The sequence below is a fragment of the Corvus hawaiiensis genome, chromosome 3 (assembly GCF_020740725.1).
Source record: "Corvus hawaiiensis isolate bCorHaw1 chromosome 3, bCorHaw1.pri.cur, whole genome shotgun sequence".
NCBI classification, from domain to species: domain Eukaryota; kingdom Metazoa; phylum Chordata; class Aves; order Passeriformes; family Corvidae; genus Corvus; species Corvus hawaiiensis.
Window position 1 is genome coordinate 77,482,392 of NC_063215.1, and position 26,363 is coordinate 77,508,754.

Consider the following 26,363-nt stretch of genomic DNA (forward strand, 5'->3'; position numbering starts at 1 on the left):
ACACTTCCAGGCTTTCATTCTTCACAGCCACCCCTAGGCCCTTTCTGCAAAGTTGCTTTTTATCCAGCCTATCTGTCCACAGTTTGGCTACAGAGATGATTTGGGAGATTTTGGTATCTAGCCTGTAGAGGATTTAGCTTCAGTATGAATCAGATCACTTACAAATCTACAAAAACTGCACCTCCTGCAATTCAATTCAATTTCTCTTAGCTCTGCCTTACAAGGAAAACATCAAACCAAAGGACTTGCAAAGAGATACATCTGGCACCACAAAGTTCTGCAGTCATCTTGACAAGATTTAATTCCTGCTCACTACACAACACTAAAACTAGAAGTTTGTTAGCTTTTTATCTACAAATATTCATGGATGCATTTTTTTTTCCCAAAGAGATGGCTGGTCTTTGTCAATAGTATTTAATCAGTGAAAATTACTATACTAAAAAGAAAACAAAGTAGTAAACCCCATCTTTACCATCATCACCTAATCAAGTGCTTCAGTTGTCTCAAGAGCTAGGTGTAGTGTCTATATATCATCAAAACTGTCTAAAGCTGATAGTAATTTTATTATATCTGGGGAAAGCATCACTTACAAGGAAATATGAGATGTGCTGTGGTTTCCCACTTAAAAAAAGGTGGAATGCAGTAATTTCAGTAAAAAGAAAAGACAGGTATCATTTTTATAATCCATCCTTATTACAAGAGCCATATTAATGCTATGAAATTGTCAGCCATAGTCTAGTCCTTAAATTTGTACTTCTGAAAAGATCACAGAATTTGTTAAAAAAATTACAACAAAACAGGGTATTTCTAACCAGACCTAATTGATACAGAACTGCACAGAGCAGTCACCAGTGCCCTTCTCAGACACTTGCTTCTCTGCTCACAGAAATGTTCCCATCTTTTATGACAGGGTTCTGGCTGTTAATTCTAACACATCTGAGGTGGGGTACTCAACTACATTCAGGGAGAAGCCTAATGTGAAATACTAAACACTATGGTTTGAAACATACAGTGAAACAAGCATTCAAGAGAGCTTAACTTGTGACTTATGTTTAAATACCTCTAACAATGGTAAACAAGACAAAATTTTGCCAACCAAGATTGTTGGGTTTTTTTCCTTTGTTGAATCACAAACCATCTGACAACTTGGGCTGATACCACTAATGTAATTCTGTCAAGTCTTAACCAGATTCATCATCAGGAACTGCAAGATCCTTTGGGCTTAAAAGAATTCCCAATTGCAGACTGGACTATAAAAAAAGAATTTTTCATGAAAACCCCTCAAATCCCACAGAGCTTTCTTAATTTACCTAAATATTAAGAATTCTGGTTCAACAAGTCTCAAAACACAATTTAGCCAGCACAATAGCTTTATTTTACAATTTGAATTATTATACACAATTCAGTAAAAGCTCGCAGGAGGAACAGCACAGAGACTTGCCACTTTTTGGTATTTCCTTCAATTAGAGCCAAAGTGCAAGGTCTCCAATTAACTCCCAAGGTAAGAGAACAACACTTGGCTGTTAACACAAGTCATGTTAACACTTAAAATATCTAATTAATTATTGAAAAGGCCACATCTTCAAATGCAATTAGAAATATTTTAATAAACTTTTGGTTTCTTTTGGTATGATAAATTGCCACACATCCTACAGCTAACAGGTAATGGAACATCATGTTTTCCCAAGGCATGTAAGAAAGCAAACAACACTGCCTCTGCATTATTCTGTAGACCTTAAAAATGAATGCCAGAGAACAACTGTTCATGTGGAATTTTATTTCCTTCAGACATGCTGATGCTCTTTGTAACAAAACAAAACAAAACAAAACAAAACAAAAAAAAAAAAAAAAAAAAAAAGGAAAAAAGGGATAAAAAAGTCCAATCCAAACTTTTCCATACACAGTATCTTGAGGCACAGGTTCCCCTACCTTTAAATGAATTTTTACACAGGCTATATCATGTGTTACAACATCGTTTCTATTTGAAGTTATGGCACATTGACTTTTTGGGGTGAAAAAAATTCTCCTCTGTGTTCAGCTGCTACGATATGGCACAAAGTTAAAAGTTAACACCATGACTAAATACTCTGATGCTTTTTTGCTGGCTTTTTTTGGGGTGCACATAAATAAAAGGCACACTTTTTCTGTCTCCTCTCAAATCGTTTATGTAATGTACAAGCCTAACTTCCCAGCACTGCTCCAGGCCTGCTGGCCCAGTGCAAAAAAATATTTAAGTCATCTTCCAGTGCCAGTAGCAGCTTTATATGCTTAACCAATGGCTTTAGTTTTAGCATGCTACTTCCACTGTGGTTACTACTGACAACAGGCCAACAGTGTTCCTGAACAAGAAAATTACAAAGCCTAAAAAAAGAAAAAAAGTTAAATTATTTATATTCACTTACATGTCTATTTTCCAGATGTGTTCACAATGTTCAGAAAGTGCACATTTTGAAGTCTTGTTTCAGTATTACAAATGTCCATGACCTCCACATTATAGCAGCGCCACTTGCAACAGTATCATTAAAGAACTGTTCAACCTTTCCATGACTGACCCTCTTCCACAAGAGTATCATGAAAATACAAGAATTTGCTCTTAGCTAGAACTTAGTGTCCATAATGTCTTCAGTACGGTATTTTAAAATATTTGCATTTAACTTTGTACAGCAGTCAGAATTTGAAAAGCAGAAGTTTAGTAGTTTCATTTTTTGGCGCCCATTTTTACTTAAAATATTTTCAAGAATGAAAGTGATCTTACAGCACATGAAGAGCCCTCAATAATAAAAGCTCCACTAAGTATTACACACTGTTAAAAACTTAACAAAACCCCATGAGATTTAGTTACTGATTTGTGAATCCTTACAAAATTACTTTTCGTGATTTAACAACAGATAACATTGATGAATTTATCATATATAAAAACAGCTTAGGTCTTAACTTCAATGGTCTGACAAACATATTGAAACAAGAATATTCTGAGTTAAGACTAGTGCTAAATTTAGCTCCTAAATACAGCTAAATTTAGATTTAAGAGTTTAGATACTCTCAGTTTAATATGCCTTTAAAAAAGGTAAAGTCCAACTTTCAGAAGAGTCTGTAAAACAGCTGTTTCAAGTTAAGTCTGGAGGAATTAGGTATTGTGGCTAGAGTTACCATAAATATGTACTACATGCTGACTTGACAAGATTGTGTTAAAAGAAGTGTGAGTTGAACCACTACCTTTGAAGGTTCTTGCTTTGGTTATCTTTAAAAAAAAATCTGACTGTTAAAATAACAGTGCAAGTTGCCACATGCCTCTTTCTCGATGTTCTCTTGTCAATTGGTTTTTATTATGTCCACTGCCAGCAATGGACATTCTGCTTGGAAAATCCACCTCCTGCTGTGAAAGGTTTGGCTGAGCCAAATGAAGAAAGTAATTCTGATATCAGACTCAAATGGGAACACACTATTTCATTTAGTTCTTGTTAAGAGTATTTAAAAACCTTCTTCACCTACAGTCTTTTTGAAACACAAGGCACAAATAGAGAGTGGACATTCCAGCAAAAGGTGATTGTCTGAAATTAATAGTCCACAGCAGTCTTCTAGTCGAGCACAATGAAAGATTTTTGCTGTCCAATTCTACGCCACATCTTCTAGATAATCTGCAACGTCGCTTAACTGAGAAATGGTAAGGTCTTGTGTGATGCTTTCGAGCTGGAAAATAAATAAAATTGCAAACTCAGAAATCACACAAACAGTAAGTATTATGTCATGTATTCCTTCATATGCTTTCATATACCTTTTGGCCTCAAGCTTTCAGTGAGATTACTCAATCCTTTGGGAGGTATTCAGACAGATCTTGAGATACTGCGGTAAACCTTTATATGTTGGGCATGAACCAGTTTCAAATACTTTTTACACACCTAGAAAGGCACAGTGAATTGTACTACTGAACAATTGTTGCAGGGTTTGTGTTTTGTTGGGATTTTTAAAATCAGTATAGCATCTAACTTAGCACAGATACTAAGTGTAAAACACAGAACATAACAAATAATGCAACCTTAACATATAACCTAGGAACTTAGGATAATGGCACATTACTTCACAGAAGGCTGGAAACAAAGTCAAGATAAGATCAGAAGAATAAAAAGAACAACAATTTTAAAATAATCATACTTTATCACTGGCATTTGACTCTTCTGTTCCCACAGAAAGTTCATCTATTTCTTCACCGATACTGATGTCGCTTTTTTCTGAGCGATGACTTGTACTAAGAAGAAAGAAAACCATAAGCACAGAAATAAGACTTCCTTACCAAACATCCAGGTATGACATTTACTTCATACCTGACATTTGATTGGAATTTCACTTCCTAGCAAGTTAGATGTGAAGTTACTTAAAACCCCATAACAACTAAAGGCTTCCTGCCTATATGAAGCCATAGTAAATACTGAGAAATACTTAGGCCTTGATCATGCAGTTTACAACACCAATACCTCCACATCATAAGCATAAGGCTATTAAATATTTATTACTGACTACTCATGATGCTTTATTTTCCAGATTTTATTATAATTGCATTAATTGCTAAAACATTATTAAGTGCATGGTTCAGAAAAAAAGAAATAAACCTCAAACCCCCTCCACAAAAAAAAATAGTATCATCCGAGAGTTAGCAGTAGGTTTTTCAGGAATTCATTATCCCTATACAAAAAGGGACCTGGCTTGGTTGTTTTTTTAACTTGTAAGTAAATGTATTAAAATAGCAAACTGAAGCTTAAAGCAGTTCAGAAATACTGAGAGATTCCAGTGATAGCGACTGTCTGACATATTATGAAATAATTCAAATATGCTAGTGCATATGCTTATAGTGCATAAAATACTATCCTACTGGGTATCATCCTTCTCTTACCTGTTGAAGTCATCAGCATATTCATCATCATCTCCATTTCCTAAATAAGGTTTAAAAGCTATTAATCAAACAAGTTTTCTCTTCAGGAAACACAAAAAACCCCATCTATTCCTGCACTAAAATACATGGTTTGATGACCAGAAAAAGTGGGAGTAGCTTAAATTACTTATGCAGATTAGAAGGACAAGTTATCTTTGTCATTAATTAATCTCAGTATTATTAACATAAACGGTTTCAAAACTGAACATATGTTTTCAGGACGTTAGCTGCATTGCTGAATACAAAACTTAAATACTTGGCAGCTATATCTTGAGAGAATTCTTCCTTCACACCTCCTTCTTATTGCACCAAAAGCAAGGCAACTTTCAAAGGTGTGGAAGGCAAATAAATATGCCACTGAAAAGCAGTAATACTTATTGGGCTATTTTTACCAAAAATACAAACCTGCTCTTTTTGTAGAAACCTCAAGAACAAAATTCATCACTTGATACTAGTAAATGCATGTACAGAATGAGTCAAATTTTTGCTCCATGTGTAAAATATGAATCCATAAGACACCAGTTTTCACTTTTCTGTATTTCTTTAGATCACATCTTGCTCTTAACTACATTAAGCTTCACAATATATGTTAACTAGAATGACATAAGTTAAAGCTGAAGATTTTAGTTCAATATGTGTATTTGAGTTTTTCAGATTCCTTTAAGAAGCTGGGCCAGAATTTATCAGTTCTGGCCAACCAAAAATATCAGAGCTTCCTCATGTTTAGCAGTTACTTGCCTAATTCTAGTGATCCTAGCTTTGCATTCACCAACCGCAGGTCTTTCAAAACAGAGTTTCTATCCAAATCTGTAAACAAAAGCACTTATATCAGAAATTTGACTTGTGACTCTTCAATAAGATCCCACTTACACACACCAACCAAACATTTGTAACAATTATTCTTTTATAACAGCCTTACGTACTTTTACAGTATAGTATAGCAGTATCATATTAAATTTTCAGAGTTGAACTCTGATAACATTCAAAAACTTGAGGAGTAAACAGGGATAATCTCCCACTACTCAGGGATTTACAACATGAAAGCAAATACCTCTAAAGCACTGATACAAATAACTTAAGATGATACAAAGGAGCAAGCCAATTTCAGTTTAAAACTGAGCAGTAGAATTATACACTGCTTTATATACACACAAAAAAAAGGGATGTAGATAAGTATTTCATGCTCCAAAGCATAAAATGCCCCAGTGGTAGCACAATATATCCAAACCAGCGCCATTGCTCACCAAGAAAGCACTACTGTAAAGCGCATTACAACCAGGAGGGGGCCGCATACTCTATATTTCCATCTGAACGTATAGCTTATTCATTTCATTACAGAAATACCTTCTACAATCATCAAACCACAAAAACATATGAAAACTTACTATCAGACTCCTTTAGCAAAGGTGCACCAGTCAGGGAGCTTAACCCACTTTTTAGAGGTGGTGCATCAGAAAGGGATGCTAGACCTCCTCCTTTATTAGCCTCAGTTTTCCTGTAAAAAACCAAATAAATAAGTACTCCACAGAGCTGTAAAATATGCATAATTATTTTATTTTCTGTTATCAAATTGTCATAAAACTAGAAAAGCAGTATTACAGAAAAAAAGAGAAAGGGAAAAGGACTATTCACTCTGCAACCTTAAAAGCAGTAGGCAGTTCACTGGCACAAGTGTCAACCACAACATTCACTGAGAAAGTCACATTCTCACCCATGCAAAGACTTCTGCCTGTCTTCTCTCACAGACAGAGTACCATCATCAGCATCACTATTTATGTCTAGGGACCTTTCATCATTCCCACATGTAAATGCAGCCAAAAGAAAAAAGATTCAGCTATAAATCAGTACTTTAGTTTGTTTTACATCTAAAAGAGATTACATCTGATGAAGCTATTAATTCTAAGAGCAGTCAGTTCACAGAATGAAAACCTCTCGGTTATAGGAAGACAGAACTCATTGCATGTTAAAGTTCCTTTGCCCACTACCTGGTTCGAATTCTATTTACAAGCAGAGGATGAAGAAATGCAAATTAAAAGAGACCAAGATTTTCACATTTAGTATTGCCAGAACTGTTTACTATTTTGATTCTATTCCTATTAATAATGGACATAATTTGAATCATTCATTATATCTAGACCACCAAAATATCATGTGTAACATCACACATTAAAATGCTTCAAAATTTTTAACAATGGGTCAGAGACCTAGAGACCCTCGATCATCTCTCACACTGTCATTAGCAACTCCTTGCTCCTTTTCTCTCCACTGAAACCATCTTAAAGGAACAGGCAAGATTTCAATAAGGAAATTACCTTTTTGCAAAGAAAGCAGTGCTGGCAGCTCTCCTATTTACTTACCCCTTGGGACTTGAGTACACCAGCACAACATATCACAAAGGGAATTCCACCTGAAGAATGTGGGGTTTTTTGCCCTCTAGAAGAGTTGCCAGGAAGGTAAAAATGAACGACTCAGCACACACAGCTCAGCTACAAATAGATTCTAGCTCATTTGTTGTTAACATATTCAGCAAACCTTATTATGGGGTATTACTGTAATAGCTGCATCACAATAACACTATGTGCTACAAAATACTAATTGTATTGACTTACAAATGATTCTGCAACCTCTTCTTAATGTCTGCTAAGCTGGAGCAATTCTCTATTACTTGAGCACAGCAAAAGAACACCATGAAGTGATCCTGCAGCATTTCTCAATATAGTGCTATCTAAGCTAAGCTTCAAGATAACTCAACATGGTAACACAAAGATAGGTTTTTCAGTTTTGTAACAAAGCTGCTGCACAGTTCAGTCACTAGTTCTTGTTTCAAATGGCATTTTTCAGTCATCAGATTCCACAGATGAACAATAAAACACATGCTTTGGATGCATCTGCAAAATTGACATACACAGAAGTCACTGAAAACACAGAACTGCACACAAAAGGTGTTGCAACGTGAAGAGGAAACCCTCATCTGTAAGAAAACTTCCTTATTATTACAGCCTATGAAGCCAGTTTAAAGTGGTTTTTGTATTCCTTACAAAGCCGTACAAGTATTTAATGCACTATCCCTGTCACTGTCCACTTCCTTTAGTATAGATCACCACTGCAGCTCTGTTGCAAGAAGAAATGCTGATGTCTGTGCCTCATACATGTTCACTCCACCCAAGAAACAGGCTGAGGATATTAGATACCCTAAATGATGCACCTTAAAGTGACACAGGTTTCTCTACTCATATTACATCCAAGAGATCCCAGAGGACACTGTGCATAGAATAGAACAGAATCATGGAATAGAACAGAATCAGAGAAATGAATACTTCAGAAACAAAATGTTACAGATCTAAACACAATTGCAAATAATCAAGTAACAAATAGCTCTCAAAGGCCTGCAAGCATACAGAAGATAAAATAAACCACATATTAAGTAGAACATCTATGTTACCTACCAGCCATAAGTTCTTTCTGGTTTGGGTATAGGGTCATCAAAGAAAGAATCTCCCTCTACATCATCTTCATCCATAACTGGATCACTTTTTTCTTTGGTATTCAAGTCTTTGTTTTCTAGTTGAGGATCTAGTTTTGCTTCATTAGGCAGAAAATGAATACTTCTTTTGCTTGCTTCCCCTGATGAGACACTTGTATCACTCTGAATCTTGTCAGGAGCCTTGAAAGACAAAGAATGGAGTAAGTACTCATGTCACATAATACTCTAAGTGTATACATAAATGCCCAACACATTACATACACCTAGCATCACTTTTTAAAATATTACCTCAAATTCCTGAGAAGTACTAATAAGTTTATTAGTATCATCAAGGATCACACCAGAAAAAAGTTGTTTCATTACTTTAGAAAGTGTTCTTTATTGTTGCTGCCATTAAAATCTTTTGTTCCATCCTGTGCATTGCTATGCTATCTACATCACTTCTATTATAAAAGCAAACCATTTAAAAGTATCCTGGTTATCAAATAAAGAAATCTATAGACAGACTGATTCTTATGCTTTATTCATGTTATTTCACAACACATCAACAAACAAAGGTTCCTAGTTACAGCCATTGCCTTCAAAAGAAATCAATTTAAACCCATGAAAATTACTCTAAGTTCCATATTAAATGGTAATCTCTGCAGTATAGTATCAGGTTTTAAAGTAATAAGCATAAGAAAACTGCAGTTACTGATATATTCTCTCTTCAAATACTAAAACCAAAACTGACAATAGTGAGATTTTAAAAGTACATAACTTTTAGTCTTTTTCTAATGCTTATGGCTCACACCTACAGTCTACAATGTAAGGACAATTCCATGTGCAACCTTTAACATCAAGTCATACAACTCAAGCTGTAACTTAGCATGGCTTTTTGGCCCAAAGAACAATACTCTAATTTACCTAGATAATCAAGGTGCAGTGAAAGAAAAATGTTTTTCTATTACCACCTAGCAAGGAGTACTGATACTTTTACTTTCTCCTAGACTTATTAAAATTAAGCCAGTAAAAGATTTATTACATTAGCTTCCTTTCTACAAACTAATAGCAGCATAGTTTTGAAACAAAACAAAAAGTATTATTTAATCCAGATAGCCAATATGTAGGTTGTACTGTCTGAAGTACTTTTTTTATCAGCCATTAACTTTCATTTGGAAGGCTGAAGCAAAATTTTCAAACTAAAGGCCATGAAAGTTAAAATCACCTTGGTAGGTCTTTTTCACACCAAGGTTATTTTATCTCAGTCACAGAATAACATTCAATTGCTGGAAATAGCTCAGTTTTTGAGGGCAGGAAAAAGTACTTAAACCTGTAAGTAGTAGTAATAAAAAGACTTTAATTTCCTATCCTAGAGGAACAGAATTGTTTTTGAAAATTATGAGCTTAATAGCCTGACTACAATAAATGGGAAGCTACAGCTACTTTTCTGTTCTGGGCCCTGAGGGAACAAACTGCTACTATGTCAAAGTATAAGCACAACAGCTAGTCTTTGCTTGGAATCACATATATGAAAGTTTTGCTGAAGTGGAACAAATACTTTCAAATTGCAGATCATTTACATGACTGCTGTCATATCTGCAGTTTCATAGGAGTTCTCTCTTTTACTCATCTCATGTATGTTACAAAGCTTTTCATTATATATAATCTTACCTTATTTGGTATAGAGTGTGCACTTGACCGTCCATCAGATGATTTTGATGTGGGGCACTGGCTGTCACTTAGAACTGGAGCCACCTAAGAAGTTTCAAATAAGCCCTTATTAAAAATATATATTTAATTTTGTAATAACTGGCACTGGTGAGGTCGCATCCCAACTACTGCATTCAGTTTTGGGCCCCTCACACTAGAAAAGATATTGAGGTGCTGGAGCACGTCCAGAGAAGGGCAACAAGGCTCCTGAAGGAGATAGGAAACATGTCCTAAGAGGAACGGTTGAGGGAGTTAGTATAAACAAGAGGAGGCTCAGGACGGTTGTAGTGAGGTGGGGACCAGTGTCTTCTACCATGCCTGCAGTGAGAGGTCTAGAGGAAATGGCCTTAAGATGAGACAGGGGAAATTCAGATTAGGTATTAGAAAAAAAAATGTTTCATTGTTACAGTGGTCTGGCACTGGAATAGGTTGCCCAGAGGGGTGGTGGAGTCACCATCCTTGGAGGTGCTCAAGAAGCATCTGGATCTGGTGCTGGGTGCTGTGGGTTAGGGGTTACAGTGATGGTGCTATGCTGATGCTTGGACTGGATGATCTTAAAGGTCTCTTTCAACCTCAGTGATTCTCTGATTCTATGATAATTGCATCCAACAAGAAACAAGGCTACCATCTGCACTCCCACAGTTTGCAAACCCTGACACCATGTGTGGGAAGACAACTGACAGAAGAACTAGAGAAAACTGGGAAGTTGTAGTTACACATAGTATGGAAATCACAGGATGAAATGCAGCTGCTACTTCCTGGATGGAACGTAGTTGGCCTGCATGAAATACATTCCACGATGATTCCACACAGCAGGTAGCCCACATCCCCAAGCACACTCTAAGAGGGATGAAACAGGGTGGAACAGAGTGAAGACTCTGCATCCAGGCTCTGCAGTAATCCTTGCAAGGACAACAACTTGATGGTACCATGTAACTGGCAAAACACAGAGCAGCTGTCAGCCAAGGCAGATGGAGACCTTGTCTTGCTGCTGTGAACCAGCAACTGTGGCAAACTCACTCTACTCAGATGATAATGAAACAACGCACACCTCCATCCTAAAGTTACTCACCTCCAAGGTACAACCACCCCTCACTGAGCATGCGCTCTGTATTTTACTGACTGTTCTTAAAAGAGTGAAGCAAGAGAATTTTACACCATTCATTAACAAAAGTGTGTATGACTACCAGTCACTCAAGCTCCAACTAAATGTAAAGAAATAGTATAAAAGTTAAGAACAGGGAGAAGTTATGGAAGATTCCATCATAACTTCTGGGATCAGCTGACAAGCTGAACCTGTCTTCTCCACTACTGGGGTGCCCTTTGGGTAAGGACCATATTCGATGCATGCTGAGCAATTATCTTGAGCTAGCTTTTATTGGTGGTTAGAGCTTGTCTGTATATTGCTTTAAATACATTTTTTCAGTCTGTTGTTATCACTGACAATCTTCACACCTCAGCCTGTCACAATTTTCTCTTATCAGTGTGATTATCAATCAAGTGTGTTACTCCGTAAACTATTCAGCACAAGTCCTTCCTACCAGCTGCCAGCAGCACAGACCATGCTCAGCTGAGTGAGGAGATCCAGGAGGGGCTCTCCCTTTCTAAATTGTCCTAAGGGATTTGACTCCAATACAGTGCCAGCACGTGTGCCTCTGCAAGTCAGCTGAACAGCCTACCATGCCGTGGACTGCTCAATGGAGTCCCCATAACAGGACACGGACAGACTGGCCAGGCACAAGGGTCTTGGCTTTCCTGGGGCATTCCCAGACTGATCAAACACCAAGGGCTCAAGGAAACCCCCCTTCTGTGTGACAGAAAATTGCTATTAAGAAGTCTATGACAACTCCTTCTGAACTTAAGCTTTCTTTTGAACACTGAATGCATCCTGGGTGTAGAGAACTTTCTTTCAAGTCACAATCAAATGCTATTGGTTGGGTTTAATTCATTTAATCAACATATTAATTATCTATTCCATTCAAATACTACTGTCATTGCCTTGAAGCAGTTCAATACTTTGATATATTTAATTTTAAGTACATATGTTTTCAGAAGACCTTTAAGGCTTTTGACAAAACTCATTTGAGTCTTTTCAGGTCATATTAAAATTAGAAGTATGCCAAGGAAAACAGGTACAGATAACAGTGTTATTAAACCACACCAGAAATTAGAAAATAAGTGACACAGTGTTTTGTGTCATTTATCTACATTCACTCCGTGCTACTATGTTGTAGCAGAATATTAATAAAGAGCCCTAGGGTGGTATTAAAAGTAATAATCATAAAGTTATCTCTTATCTTTCTGGTAAGTTGAAGGCATAATATAATAAAGACCTGAAACACTATAATAGTACAACAATAGCCAAGTGTTTGTAATTTCAGTTTATTTTTCATCACTGAAAAAAAATGAATAAAGAATTATAAAGAAAGACATTCCAAGTTAATATTACTTACTTCTCCACCACCTGGAATCTTTTTCTGCTGACACTTCCTAACAACCTCCAACAACAGGGGACCACCCACAGTACCTTCTGCTTCTGTAATTCCCAAATCTCGGGCTAAGTTTTCTCGACCATCAAGGCCATTTAGCTGGGGGACAATAGAAAAAAAGAATCACAACACAGAAATAACTGTCAGAAAACAAAATATGTATCTTGTAATATAAAAAAGTCTTATTTAACACAGCTCTATTTTGACTAAACAGTGATTATTTATGACTTCTTGTTCCTTGTAGACTAAAGTAATAAAATCATAGAATCACTCAGGTTGGAAAAGACCCTTAAGATCATCAAGTCCACCACTACACCATGTCCCTAAGAGCCACATCTACACCTCTTTTAGATACCATCTATTGCATAATTTACTTCTGATCTGTACCTGAACTTGTCAAAGATCATGCAAAGTTGTTTTAAATATGCAAGAAGCCATCATTAGCACACTTTGGGATTTAAGAATTTATATGGCCAAGTTACTTTAGCCTATTACATTTAAGAGTAGATCCAAGGACACCCAGCCACTGGTTCCAGCAAATTCATGGATGATGGGGAGTTGCCATTCCTGTGCATATGGAACTACATTTGCATAGGTCAACACTTACTTTCGGTCCCTGTTCCACTTTAAAAACAACAGGGGTTTGGACAGAAAAAGGGATGAAAGCAATTTGGTATCATCCAAAAAACCCCAACAACACTTTCTCAAACTCAACTTCACACTATAGGAGAAGCAGAACGCTACAGCAAACCCAGGTTGGTTAGCACAACCCCAGATGGCAAAACTGCAAAGGGCACCAGTTTATCTTATCTCTTATGATCATATAGTGACACTTCCTATCAGAACACTGGTCAAGCAAATACTGAAGTGAGCCACCACTAGTGAAACACACTGAAACAGTGACTAAAGAGACAGTACAAGAAACTGCTCAGAGCCAGGAGCTAGTAGAGAAAGACAAAGTCAAATCTCTCAGCACTATACACAGCAGTCTTGGCCAGCTTACTTAACTTTGGCCAAATTTCCTTTATGCACTGCAATAGGTGAAATGGACACACTTATTGGAAAACAGAAGGGGGTGTTTCAAAGAGCATGAGATGCCTTTGCAATGCAAATGAAGCATTGCTCCCCAGAGTGAGCGGCAACACAACACAAAGCGTGGCTGGTTTTGTTTCTATTTGGTAGCATGAACATGAATCTTTGTACAGATGTGTTCTGGTAATAAATTAGCTAATTTAGCTAAGGATATTTGGCAAAGAACACAGTTTTATGGGATTTTCTTTGAATAAGCCCCTAAAAAGAAACATGAAGTTCTGAGAAATAGAAGTCAACTAATTGATCGATTTGAAAAAATTGGATTTATATAATATTAAATATTTAAACTGACTTCAAGAAAAAAAAAGTACTTGAGATGTAATGAAAAATTCTGCCATGAAATGAAACTGCTTTAAACCCAAAATTGTTATTAAAACCTTTATATCATAAAAAGAGACAAAGGGACAAACATGACGAAAACCCTCTAATTCAGTATCTAAAGCCTTAAAGCAATCAGTTGTGCCATGTGATCACTGTATTTCCCTCCCCACTGAACTATTCTGTTCAATCACTTGTTGTCAAGTATATCTGTACTAAGTCCTTTGTGTCACTGAAATTTCTCTCAAAGTAGATGACTGACATTATTTTAATTTTCATGTAACAATACCAACTTAATATTATGACATAGTAAAGTTAGTGGCAAAATGTTGCAGGAGTATGCAGGATTTGTATACTATTATACGATCCCACAAAAATTATCAGCTTGTTAACTGAAAATTAGATTATTATCTAGCATTGATTTTGATAAAAAGAAATAGTCATATTAGCCCACTTTCCTGAAAAATGTGTCTTTATGACACTAGGTACCTTTTACAGACAAAGCATTAAAAAAATTATTTTTAATAGACACAAGTAAGTGGTTTAAACAAATCTGCCATAGCTTCTGCATTCATTGCCATGCACTTCAAACAGTGAGCATAGCATACAAACAAAACCAGTATATCTTACTGTGCTTGATTCAGGCTGAAAAACAGCTAAAGTAAAATCAAGATTGAAAAATCGTAGAAATTCTGCAACAAGACCTGCTACCAAGCGACCTAAAAAGAAAATGAGAAGACTTAAAATACACCAGTTATAAAAATATCTTATGTCAAAGATTTAACATTAACACCAGCACACATGGCTTCAGTATGGACATAGTTTAGACACTGAGCAAACTACCACCTCATAGCAAGTTTGTACACCAACTCTCTAATTTCGAACTCGGATGTTGCATCAAAATCATTTTAGCCAGTAATACTGCAAGAGCATACAGATTGCTTACAAAATTCATGTGCAGCATATTTTTTTAAACTATTCAGCTGTTTTAAAAACATCGCTTTGACATTTGTCATATATGTCCATTCACTCCTGGACCTCTACTCTTAGTTTTCACTGGTTACTCTTTCTATTGGTCTAGAATGTCTCTGAGGTAGCACAACCGTAAGTCATCATGAAATATTAATTTCAATGCATTAATCACCTTAGTCAAAAACTAAGGCTTTTATTGCAACTTCAGCGATATTAACTTTAAAAATTATAGACTTAATTCTATTCTGAATGAGTAGTAATTAGGACACCTGAAAGAAACAAAAGCATACTTAATTTCACGGAGACTGTACTGTTAATAAGATTCAAAGATGTAATCCTTTGTCTCCTCTTTTTATTACCTTGAGAAGTATATACTGAACAAAGAACTTACCATCCTTTGTACCTAAAAAACTTTTCAAGCTTTCATTTACCAGAGGTGCTTTGTTCTGTCAAAAAGCAAAAACCAAACAGTAGTTAATGTCATCTACATGCTAGCAAGAAACTGAAAACCACAGCAAGATAGTGTTTTGGTCTACTCTGCTCCGCAATGATGCCCTGCCTATGTAATTCACTTCTTAAAAATCTACCTTTGTATTAATTCTACAACTACAAGTAAAAGCTACGTAGCAATAAATTTATTTAGGCAAATTAAATTTGTTTCGGAGCTAAAGTAATTTCACCAAAATTCTTAATAGCATACTGATTTTTTTTTTAATCTAATGACTGAAGAGGTAAGCTAAGTAGCTAACTTCCCAAGCTGCTCCTCTAATATAGTGCAAAGTTTAAGGCAATTCAGTCCAACCTTTTAAAAAATGGAAATTTACAAATCTTCCAGATGAAGTGTGGACCATACTAATTACTAGTACACAAATCAATACTAATCTTCTATTAATTAAAAGACCTTCAAAGAAATAATGAAAATGTTTTTTTCTCCCTTGTTAGATTTGCCCTCTTCAATTTTTAAACAGAAATAAATCAATATGCCATGTCTGGGTTTGTCAAAATTGTTCTGGGATTTTTCAAAACAAATTCTAAATGCCATTTTTAAGATGGAATCAATATCTTGGGTAAGAAAAGGATCAGTTATAGGTATTTATCACTACAGTTGCAAATGCTAACACAGAAGAAAGTGCTACCTGAAAAAAGGAAATCTTGCTTAATATTTAAGAATTCAGAGTAGTGGTAAGTATTAATGTATCACCAGTGTCTACAGTATAAATTTAAAATATCATGATACATGTAAGCTTTTTGAGAAATGGTGAGCTGAAATGTACTGCAGCAAACCTCTCTTCAGGTTACTTGAACTATTGCTATTACTCTCCAGGTAGCATGGGAGGTTGTTCTCTGGGTGCTAATATGCTGAAGCTTCCCATAAAGAGATGGTACTGTTCTTCCATATCACCCTTCCATCATGCCTTCCTCAATGATCTTTTGTTAAATTTCTAGAATATGGAATCGCGTATCATAGAATACCTACTTCCCCTCCTTACTAACATCCCAATATTGTCTGTTTCAGTTAAGCATTTTCCCAGAAAAAGCACAACCACTGAACCAGTAGAGGAACAAAACAGTTTTTCACTCCTCTCCTTTTGAAGCAGAGAGGCTGGACATACAGCATTCTCTACTCCCCAGTTCTAGAAAATAGAATGACACAGCAAAGCTGGCAGTAGAAGAGGTCACAAAACTGGTATCTCTATACCACAGCAGTACTGTTATGCAATCATGATAGTATCCCATTCCTTTAATACTATTATATTGCCAAAGTATCAGTACATAGTCCATCTCTTAATTAAGAGTTCATCCTTAAGTGTTAAAGCAAATTACCCTGAAGCAAGTGTACAACATCCTTATGGGAAATACCATAAGCATTAGCACACTTGGCATTTTACTGCATTAAACTGCTTTCACAATGCACTTGTCAAAAAACCCCAGTATAATATTTTCAATTTCAAAAGACATTATTCTGATCTGATTTGATAAAATCTCGATCAGTCAAGCAGGTATCTTTTTTAGAAGATGTATTTGATGGAGAAAATATTTTGTTATTCTGGTCAACTGGACAGAAGCCATATAAACCCAGCTGAGACAGACACTTATAATATTAAAAGGCTATTTAACAATTCCTGGTTTTAAACATCAGGAAACACCCTGATAGTCCTGTTTTGTGTTCTTAATGCATCATGTTCTTATGCAGAAATACATCTTTTTATCTTGCTACATTTCACAAACAGAAAGTATTAAAGCTATTATATTTAATTCTACATGAAGGATATTTTTTCTTTCTGATTATTTTTTAAGGTTCTCTTACCTCCACTTTCTCTTGTTCTTCTAATGCCAAAAACACAGCTGCTCGTAACTCTGCCTGCCAAATTAAAAAAAAAACATAGCATTTCTACAAGCACTGTTTTGCCTATGCACATAAGATGCAAAGAGCTAGCACGTAGCTTTACAGCTATTTGTTTCTCCTCAAGCAACTTGGCATGGACTGTAATCTCTATCAGTGCAATTAAAACACTTAAGATTACAGGCAATGTGACTTCAGGCAGAGAAATAATAGTTTCCAGTCTGAGAACAAGGCAGGGGGCAGCACAATTTGCTACAAGACTTCCAAAATTATTTCTTTGTACATAAAAAGATTCCAAAGTACCTACGTTATCTCTTATTAGCTTCTGCCAAGAGTTAAACATCCATCTCTCTCAGGCAGCTTCAAAACACCTACCCTTCATTTGCAATTCATTCAGGAAATATGAACAAATAGGTCATAATAACCCATTAAAAAACTAAACATTAAGATATACAAATTCCTATGATTTCTTGTCAGAGTACACTCAAAACCCCAGAACTTCTCAAGGAAAAGAACAAGATCAGTCATTCAAATACACCTGGTAGTAATGTTTTACCTACCCGATTCTAAATACATTATTATAAAGAATCAGAATTCTTCTAAGGACTACTTTGATTACTGAAGCTTAAGCCTTGCCTACTTTTAAAAAATTTTTGTAAGCACTACAGTTCTACTTTTTCCACTGAACGTGCCAAATGGATAACATACATGTGATGAAGTAGTTTGCCACTTCAATCAACTCTTAATCTGACATTTTGAAGTAAATCAGTAGATAACACTGCAGTAATAAACTATAAAAGACAGTATACTAAAGTTTTCTCAACAGAAAAAAAAAAGCAGAATTTAAAAGAAAGATTTATTTCCAACACTAATAATAAGACCAATATGAAGAATGTCTGGACTTTCTCATATATATTACAAGAAGTACTAAACATGAAGTAACTGTTCCCTCCCATCAAAAAAATAAAACCAAAAGTAACTGCCCACCCAAAACAGCCCCAACAAAGCAAAAAAAACCCAAACCCAACAAAACAAAAAAAAAAACCCCAAACATCAAAACCAAACCAACCAAACAAAAAAAACCCACCCAAAAAACAACCAAACAAAAAAAAAAACCCCAAACACCTTTCATGGGAAAAACAAACACTTTCTTTTTAAGGAACCACCTGTTTGGACACCTTTTTGAAGGACAAAAAATAATGCAAAAAAGCTAAAAGAATTTCTCACCAAAAGAAGAGTAAAATGCTTACAATAATTATATGCAATGGTCATACTGACAATGCAATCACATTTATTCAGTTGCTGGGATACAGCATTCAATCAGAAAATCCTTTTATAAGCAGCTAATTTATTTATTATTCTTACCTTTTTTCAAGTGTTGCGGTACAGTTGTAAATCAGTAAGACCTTTTACACACCCCATTAACCTAAATATTTTTCTTACCAAATCAGTTTTCATTTAACTTTGCAACCAACAGCTAATAATTTGTTTATTTAGTCTTATGTCACTAAGATAAACCTGAAACGGTTGCAAGGCTTTATCACTTACGCCACAGAAACCAAATATATTCGCATAAGAGGATAATAAAAATACCAAAGCATTCCTGACTGGCTATTACAACTGTTCAAAATAAAACACACCAGTCAATGCATGTGGGTAATGGCAAATCCCCCTAGAGGTCTGGATCATGGGACTGGAGAATAAAGTTGTCTGAAAGTAGCTGCCAGTACATCAGCTAATCCAGAGTCTGACCTCTTTTGAGATTCTGGGACAATATCACAACTGTCTTTTTTTTTTTTTTTTCACTTAACTGTGATTGTTTGTCTGCTTCACTCCTCTAGATTCAATCGAACGGCTTTTAATTACTAATAGCGGAGCTTTTCTTCCTCTTCTTATTCATTTAATGACACATGGTCAATTTCTCCCAGATGTTACCATTCCCTGTGAATAGCTGGTTCACCTTTATTTATTTTAGTGCCCAATTAAGGTCAGGAGCTGATCACCAGAAGACAATACCACTGGTATTTACATCTCCCTTTAGCTTACCTGCATTATCTAGAATACCACCCTAAAGCCTTTCCACAGATAGACAGTCCCACAACTGACCCTCCAATCCTGTGAGCATCCCCATGTTTGAAGTAACACTTTCCTGTACTATCCCCACAAGGAAAGTTTACACTACTACAACAACATACTGACTGTCATATTTTGAGGTCGGTACTGCTCAGATCATAGCAAAAGATTCTCAAAATATCATCTCAATAAATTTAGACGGAGAACCTTACACCAGAATTTGTGTGAGGTTAAAGCAGTAATTCTCAACTTCATGCAGAAGAACATAAAAAGCAACAATAACAAAGCTGAGGCCAGAGGAGTAATCACCCTACTAAAAGATGAATCATACTACACCAATAGGATGGACAATGTCATATAGGCTTTTCAAGACCTGAAGCCAGTCACAGAGAATTTGAACACCAGAGTCTGAGATCACTATCATTAGGTATGGCCACAGCAATTTGCTCCCACCAGCAGATTTGAAGGTTTATATAACTACACAGATTAATCCATTTACAGTGTTCTTCTTACACTTCTTTTGTTTTTAATGAGTATGAATGGTTTGCATTTGTCTTTGCCCCAGTACCCTTTGGCACCAGCCCACTCTGTGTTTCATACATTGTTACAATCAGATCTTGTCATTTTCCACATTTCCCTATTCCACACTGCCTCATTCTCCTAGCAGTTTTCAACGTAATCCAAATACAACATGGAGAATTTTATACACCATCTAGTAGTAAAGCAGACCAAAGCTTGATATTCAAATTCCCCACCCATATTCTTTCTAAGTCAAATAGTCAATATTCTTTCTAAATAAAATAGGATTATGTCAACAGAGACAGATGTTGATGAGTAAGTGTCTATGACTTTTACATCCATCAAGCCTACAGACTTCTTTCTCAGACTGTGAAAGACACCCATTCTCTTCTATCCCTAAGTAGTTTTATCAGGCAAGAGCTCATGTCAATGAAACAGCAATTTGGTTTCACTGAACTTAGCTAAAACAACTAAGGCTAACATTGTATATGACAAATACTGTCTGTGTTAGAGAAATGTATGGGTCAGTGTTTTGAAACAAAACTACATTTCCCCTTTTCCTTCCAGGCATTTACACCTATCAGACAATACTGTTTATTACTGATTGCTGTACTACAAATCAGAAATTGCAGTCTATGAAAAAAGCATCTTTTCTGCACTGAACTGTAATATTCCTCTTTAGAACCTGGGTAAGTTTACCCTGTTCTAGATAGAGACCGTTGTACACATATCTTAAGTACTGTCCAGGAAAACAGCTCCTTCAATCTGCAGTTCCCTGGAAAAGGGGTAACAGTTCTTACTATCTCAAGAGCTCCCCAAACACACTTTTTAGGTGGCATCTAAAAAAATGCCTATCTAATTTGGAAATATGCCCTTAATAGGAAGACAACAAGCACCTACATTAACAAGGTTATTGGTCTGATTGAGTAGTATGCTTGTAAAGCCATCCACAGCAGCTCACATAGCAGATACAGGATGAAAAGTGAAAGGATAAGATAGAGACCATTCAGGACTGAAAGATGACCTGTAGCCTGTAACTACCTCCTACTTGCAGACTCCCAAAATGTATAATATTTAGCATGTCCACAGAATTTCTGGGGGTTTTTCTTTTGTAGTATTTGTCCTTGATTGTGCTGGAATATATTTATCCAGGACTTAAACAAGAGATCTGACTTTCTTAAGACAAAACTTGAGACAGTGTTTTCCAACAGGAAAACACTTGTGAACTTCAAACTCATTTCTACGCCTCAAAACATGTAGGCACATCAGTGACCAAGATGATTTCTTACAATAAGCACAGACTCTGGATATGGCTTGTTCCTTGCATTCTGTCTCCTTTGTACAGCTACACAATTCACTTGCAATCCCAATATCCCAACACCTGCCAAAGAAATCTCATAAAAATAATTTTTTCCTATCAAACTCTCTTCATACTTTCTATTCCTGGGGCAATATTTCATATGAATGAGGAATGGTTTTCCAACACTGATCTCCAAATGCTGTGGAATACTGGTAAAAAAGTGGGCACTTTAGCTTCATAAACTGCTTTGCATCTATTGCATAGTTGAGTATGACATTGTCTGCTAGCTAACAGAGCCTTGCTGTCTGCTTCATGCATCTCTCAACATTTCTACAAACCCTTAGAGTTCTGCAGCTTTTGCAAAGCAAGTCCTGGGATTTTTTTTCATCGAAGACCCATTAGCAGAAACCATAATATAAATTTCAGCCTGCCAAATGCATATGGTACTACCCTTCTCAACCCACTTCAGCAGCTGAACATAGTTTTTGAAGCAAGTACAGGCTACTTTGTGTATTCCCTAAGAAACAAGGGGTAGGCAAGTTCAGCAAGTGTCAATATGGGAGACACTTACTTCAGACACCTGCAATGGGCCAGCTGGAGGTGCAAAATCTCCTGCAAGCTTGCACTCACAAATCATTATCAAGATGTGCATCAGTGGATGGTGTGGTTAGATTCGTGTTTAGGGCAGTGAAATAACTGAAGTAATGCATAAGATTTCGCAGGATAATGCTCAGAGATCTTCCAGGCAAAGCACAGGGATGTATAATTGCCATCTGAGCAGTGCTGTGGAACAGTCCCATGGGTGTCCAAGCATAAACAATCTCTTGAATACGTAAAATTCAGTGGCACATGGGCACCTTTCTGCACAACTCTCAGCATCTCCACTTCCTAATGCCAAAAGAACTGTCATACACCTTGGTAGATACAGAGCAGAAGCACTATCCTGGAAAGAGAAATGGCAGAATACTGAGCTGTTTTAACTGCTGGTGATCAACCCAGGCTAAACTTCTGTGAGCACCGGGAAAAAAACCTATACCAGTCTATACGCATCACAAATCCAAGGCTGGTGCCAAACCACAACCAGCAATTTCTCTACCAATATTACTCACTAGTACCCTCCCTGTCATCTCCATCTGCAAAATCTGTAAAGGTTCTCATCCTTGAGCATTCGGTGGGTATACTCTCCCCCACAGCCTGCTAAACTTTGAAATCTTGGCTAAGTGACATAAAGGATTGATTGTGCACATACCTGCACAAACGAAGTCTGGGACTAGGAGTGGAACCAGTCATATTTAGACTCCTCTATGAGAATATTATGAGGACCATATTGACATTTAAATATTGAATTTAAGTTAATTTGAAACAATTAAAAACTGTTATATTTGACTTATAAAACTAAAAAGAAATAAATGTTGCATAAAAAAAAAATGATTCTGCGTGAATCCAAGAAATAAGTTGATTTTCTGGTATGAACTGCTTTAAAACAAACAACACATCACAACACGCAGAAAACGGGAGCTTACACTGTAGTGCCCAGCATGCTCATTGTGACAGTTAATAATTCTAAGACATTTAAAAGCATTGTTCATTCTAGTACATGGATTAAAGATGCAAAAGCAAACAGGACAATTTTAACTGACCTGTGCACATGCAGTTAACAGCTCATATTAAAAACTAGTACTTTTATCCTCTCTAACATCACATCATTTGCCCATACCTCAGCTGTCTAGGTTTTGAAGCAAATTAGTAAGAAATTAGCAATACTAGCTGGCCAAAAGCTTTACTATGCATATGACATTAGGAATGCTAACCCCCCTCACATAACTGTAGCAACAGCAAATTCCAGAGAAGATGCAAAATTCAGGTAATATAAACTTAAATTATTCCAAAAGAAGAGATTAAAAGATATAAACCAATACAAAACAAGATAACAAACAAACACACAAGAAGCATAATGGCTCCTCTTGCTCAGATGACGACAGCTTCCCTAGGAGAAAGATCACATTCTCTTCAAGACAGAACACCCCTATTTGTACACACAGAAACAGTGATAATTTTCACTTAAGTACAAATATCTACAGTTATAGATGTGTTTACAGAATTTATTAGAAAGCTGTCTTATTCATCAGACTAATTCCAATGATTAACAAACTATATCTAGTATACATCTGTACTATATACATATATGTGTGTGTGTATATATATATATATACACACACACACACACACACACATATTGCAGCTTAGAGAATACAGGAAATCCTCAAATGCAAGCAGCAAACACATTTATACAACTTCCAGTTTTCACAATATTACTTTATTAATTACTCCAGTGCTCAAACTTTAAGACAAATACAAAAATCATGAAAAAAATTTTTTAAATGTCATATAAGTAACATTTTTTCAGCCAAGTAATTTACATCAACAATGCACCCAAGAAATTAATCTCAGAATAAGAATAAACTAATAAACTGCAACCCATTATAAAATCATGTTTTATTAGAAAACTAAATTATGACACTAAGTTTCTTTCTAAAAATTACTCTCATTATGTTACAAAATGTGTGACAGTCCGATACATTCCATCCACTGAAATAATTCCCCTTGAATTCTAATCCTTCCAGAGATGTCTTTATCTATAGTGCTTCATACCAATGCAGCTATACATTGACCACATATTTTTCTCCTTAATGTAGCTTCTTCAATAAATCACAAATACATTATTATAGCTTTCTGGCCTCATCCATCTTGAAAAATGGTCATTCTAAAGTATAAAATAAGCAATGGTTTGGATAACATGTAAATGTTCAGTTCTAACACATAATAAAAAAAATATTGACACACAATAGATAAACACTATTGAACAAAACTATGTTTAATTAATTTTAATAAAAGGATAACTGCAACTCCTTTAGTGAGTGGTATAATCTAATTTAAATTAAAAGATGACAGTTTAAGAAGGCTTGTTCAACCTTAATTCTTCCAGCAATGGGCTTTTTGTCATGTAATAGTAGACCAAATTCTGTAAGTCATTAACACTACCAATCAACAGTCATCAAACTCACATGCCAATTAAGGTTTGAAAAAAAAACTAAGAAAAAAACCCACCATGAATTCCTCTGGTCAACACCCTTAGCCATAAGCATCCCAGTTATTAAACAGTAATGCCTTGTATTAAAGAGAGACATACTCTGGGGCAAGGAGACTGCAGTTTGTATTTTTCTACGTCATTTGCCTTAATGACACCTTACACAATATTGGATATCGCACACTTTAAGCATTATAGAATAGTGAACTACAACAAATGTATTTACACAAAACTCAATGGACTGGCAACCATAGTATGAAAATTTACATACTACACAAAGGCGGGAATTAAGAAACAACAGTTCATGAGCTCAGTGTGACCCAATTGCCTTATCATTCTTTTTTTAATTACAATTTTATTATCACCATACTTGCATTGTTTAACAGTATGTGAGTGGCTAACAGGTGGCCCAAAAGGCCTGTCTGACATCTATTAGAAAAAGGTCTCGCTACTCAGAACACAGTTCTATGAGAGAGAACCTTCATTCACTTACAGAACTTATATAAGGATCATCCATTTGAAAGGGATGAACAACATGGTTTTGAATATTATTTTGCTGAAAAGTATGACTAGTTCAAAATGCAGTAGACTTGAAAGTACGCACACAAAGATGCTCTCACTTCCATAAACCACTTCAGTTGTTGAACTGTTCTTGAAATATCAGCAGTGACCATCCATCCACCTGTGGAGACTTAGAGCACTGTGGATAAACACTCCCATCCTTGACCTGAAAGCTACACTTCATTTCTCCTCTAGCCTTGAAGGAAACGCATTTATTTTTAGGCTTCCATACCCGTGTTGATCTCTGTTATGCATAATAATTATTGCTGGGAACTTTTTAACTTGAACAAGAATCCATGGAACCAATTTTCCTACTCTTTCTGGCACAAGCTCAGGCTGCACCATAGACTCAGAAGTAACGTGCACTCCACTATCTTCAGTATATCTTCTTAACATAGCATTATTTGTTCCCTGTAAGCAGGCGGCATCCCCAGACAGCTTCCAGAGTTAGCAAGCCTTCAAGGCACAGCTGAAGCAACCCACACTCAAGAAGAACAAGTGCTTAAATAGCGACCCACAATAACTCCCGCTTGAAACTTTCAGTAAGGGCTTTCCGTATCGAAGCAGGGATTAACTTTACCCATTCCGTCCCGCACCGCCCGGCTACCCATCGCTTCCAGCCAGTTTGGCGGCAGCAAGGGAGCTCTTGCGGCCACACGGTACCTGCGAGGGCGAACGCGCACAGCCGGGGCCGGGCTCCCTGCGGCGGCCCCGCACTCCCTTCCCTCTGCCCGCCGGGGGATCCCGAATTCCCGCGGCCGCGGGGCAGTGCGACGGTCAGGCCCCGGGCCCTCGTACCAGCTCCACCACGAGCGGCCGGGGAATACCACGGAGAAAGCAGGCGCCACCGCCAGGCCGCGACGCCGAGGGAGCGCCCCAGCCGGGGACACCGGCTGGAAGCGGGAGTGAGAAGGGACGAAGCTCGGGAAGCCTCAGTCCTCCCACACTCCGAAGGGCCGCGAGCCGCCGTCAGCGCCAACTAACGCTCCCCGCCGGCGGGAGGCTCTTCTTCGCCCACCTTAATCTTATTGAGCACCCCGCTGCTCTCCAGCGTCTGCACCAGCAGGTCCCGCAGCTCCGTGTCCTCCTCCGCCGCCGCGGCCGCCATCTTGCTTCTCCCTGACAACCGCCCAAACCGCGCTAGCGGCGGGACCGGCCCGGCAGATTCGCCGCCGCCGGAGGCACCAGCCTAGAGCAGACCCGAGGGAACGCGGCGGACCGGGCCAGTGACCGCCCTCAGCACCGCCCCGAGAGCGGACGCAGAGAAGCCGCGGCCACCCGGCGCTTTTGCCGCACGCTGAGCCTGGAAACTGCGGCGGCGAACGGACAGCGCGGGCGGCGGGCGGGAAGTTCAAAGTGGGGGCGGCGGTAACGGCTGAACCGCGCCCGCAAGCGGCCCCTCAGATCCTCCCCGTCCCTCCCTTTCTCCCGCCACGCTCGAACCCAAGGAACCATTCGAGGAGCGGCTGAGCTCATTTGGTCTGTTCGGCCTGGAGCAGACTGA

The 26,363-nt window shown here is 37.3% G+C and overlaps 1 protein-coding gene across 4 annotated transcripts; it reads right to left on the reverse strand.

Moving 5' to 3' along the window:
* Positions 1 to 1,352: 1,352 nt before the first annotated feature.
* Positions 1,353 to 26,150, reverse strand: CEP43 (centrosomal protein 43). Of its 4 annotated transcripts, XM_048297564.1 has the most exons (13): positions 25,878 to 26,149; positions 17,283 to 17,336; positions 15,366 to 15,420; positions 14,633 to 14,721; positions 12,557 to 12,691; positions 10,065 to 10,148; positions 8,374 to 8,591; positions 6,639 to 6,713; positions 6,313 to 6,422; positions 5,666 to 5,734; positions 4,889 to 4,928; positions 4,153 to 4,246; positions 1,353 to 3,690 (listed from the first exon to the last, which is right to left on the reverse strand). In XM_048297564.1, the coding sequence occupies exons 1-13, from the start codon at positions 25,965 to 25,967 to the stop codon at positions 3,616 to 3,618; spliced, it is 1,188 nt and encodes a 395-aa protein (XP_048153521.1). In that variant the 5' UTR covers positions 25,968 to 26,149; the 3' UTR covers positions 1,353 to 3,615. The 4 variants fall into 4 exon arrangements, with proteins under 4 accessions (XP_048153521.1, XP_048153522.1, XP_048153523.1 ...); XM_048297565.1 differs by lacking the exon at positions 6,639 to 6,713 and having other exon boundaries at positions 25,878 to 26,146; XM_048297566.1 differs by lacking the exons at positions 14,633 to 14,721; positions 15,366 to 15,420; positions 17,283 to 17,336 and having other exon boundaries at positions 25,878 to 26,150.
* Between the last annotated feature and the right edge of the window lie 213 nt (positions 26,151 to 26,363).

Coding starts and splice junctions, on each gene's coding strand:
- CEP43 (XM_048297564.1), bottom strand. CDS start 25,967: ATGGCGGCCGCGGCGGCGGAGGAGGACACGGAGCTGCGGGACCTGCTG. Junction 17,337..25,877: donor GGGTGCTCAATAAGATTAAG/GTGGGCGAAGAA, acceptor TTAATTTGGCAG/GCAGAGTTACGAGCAGCTGT. Junction 14,722..15,365: donor TTTTTTAGGTACAAAGGATG/GTAAGTTCTTTG, acceptor TTTTCTTTTTAG/GTCGCTTGGTAGCAGGTCTT.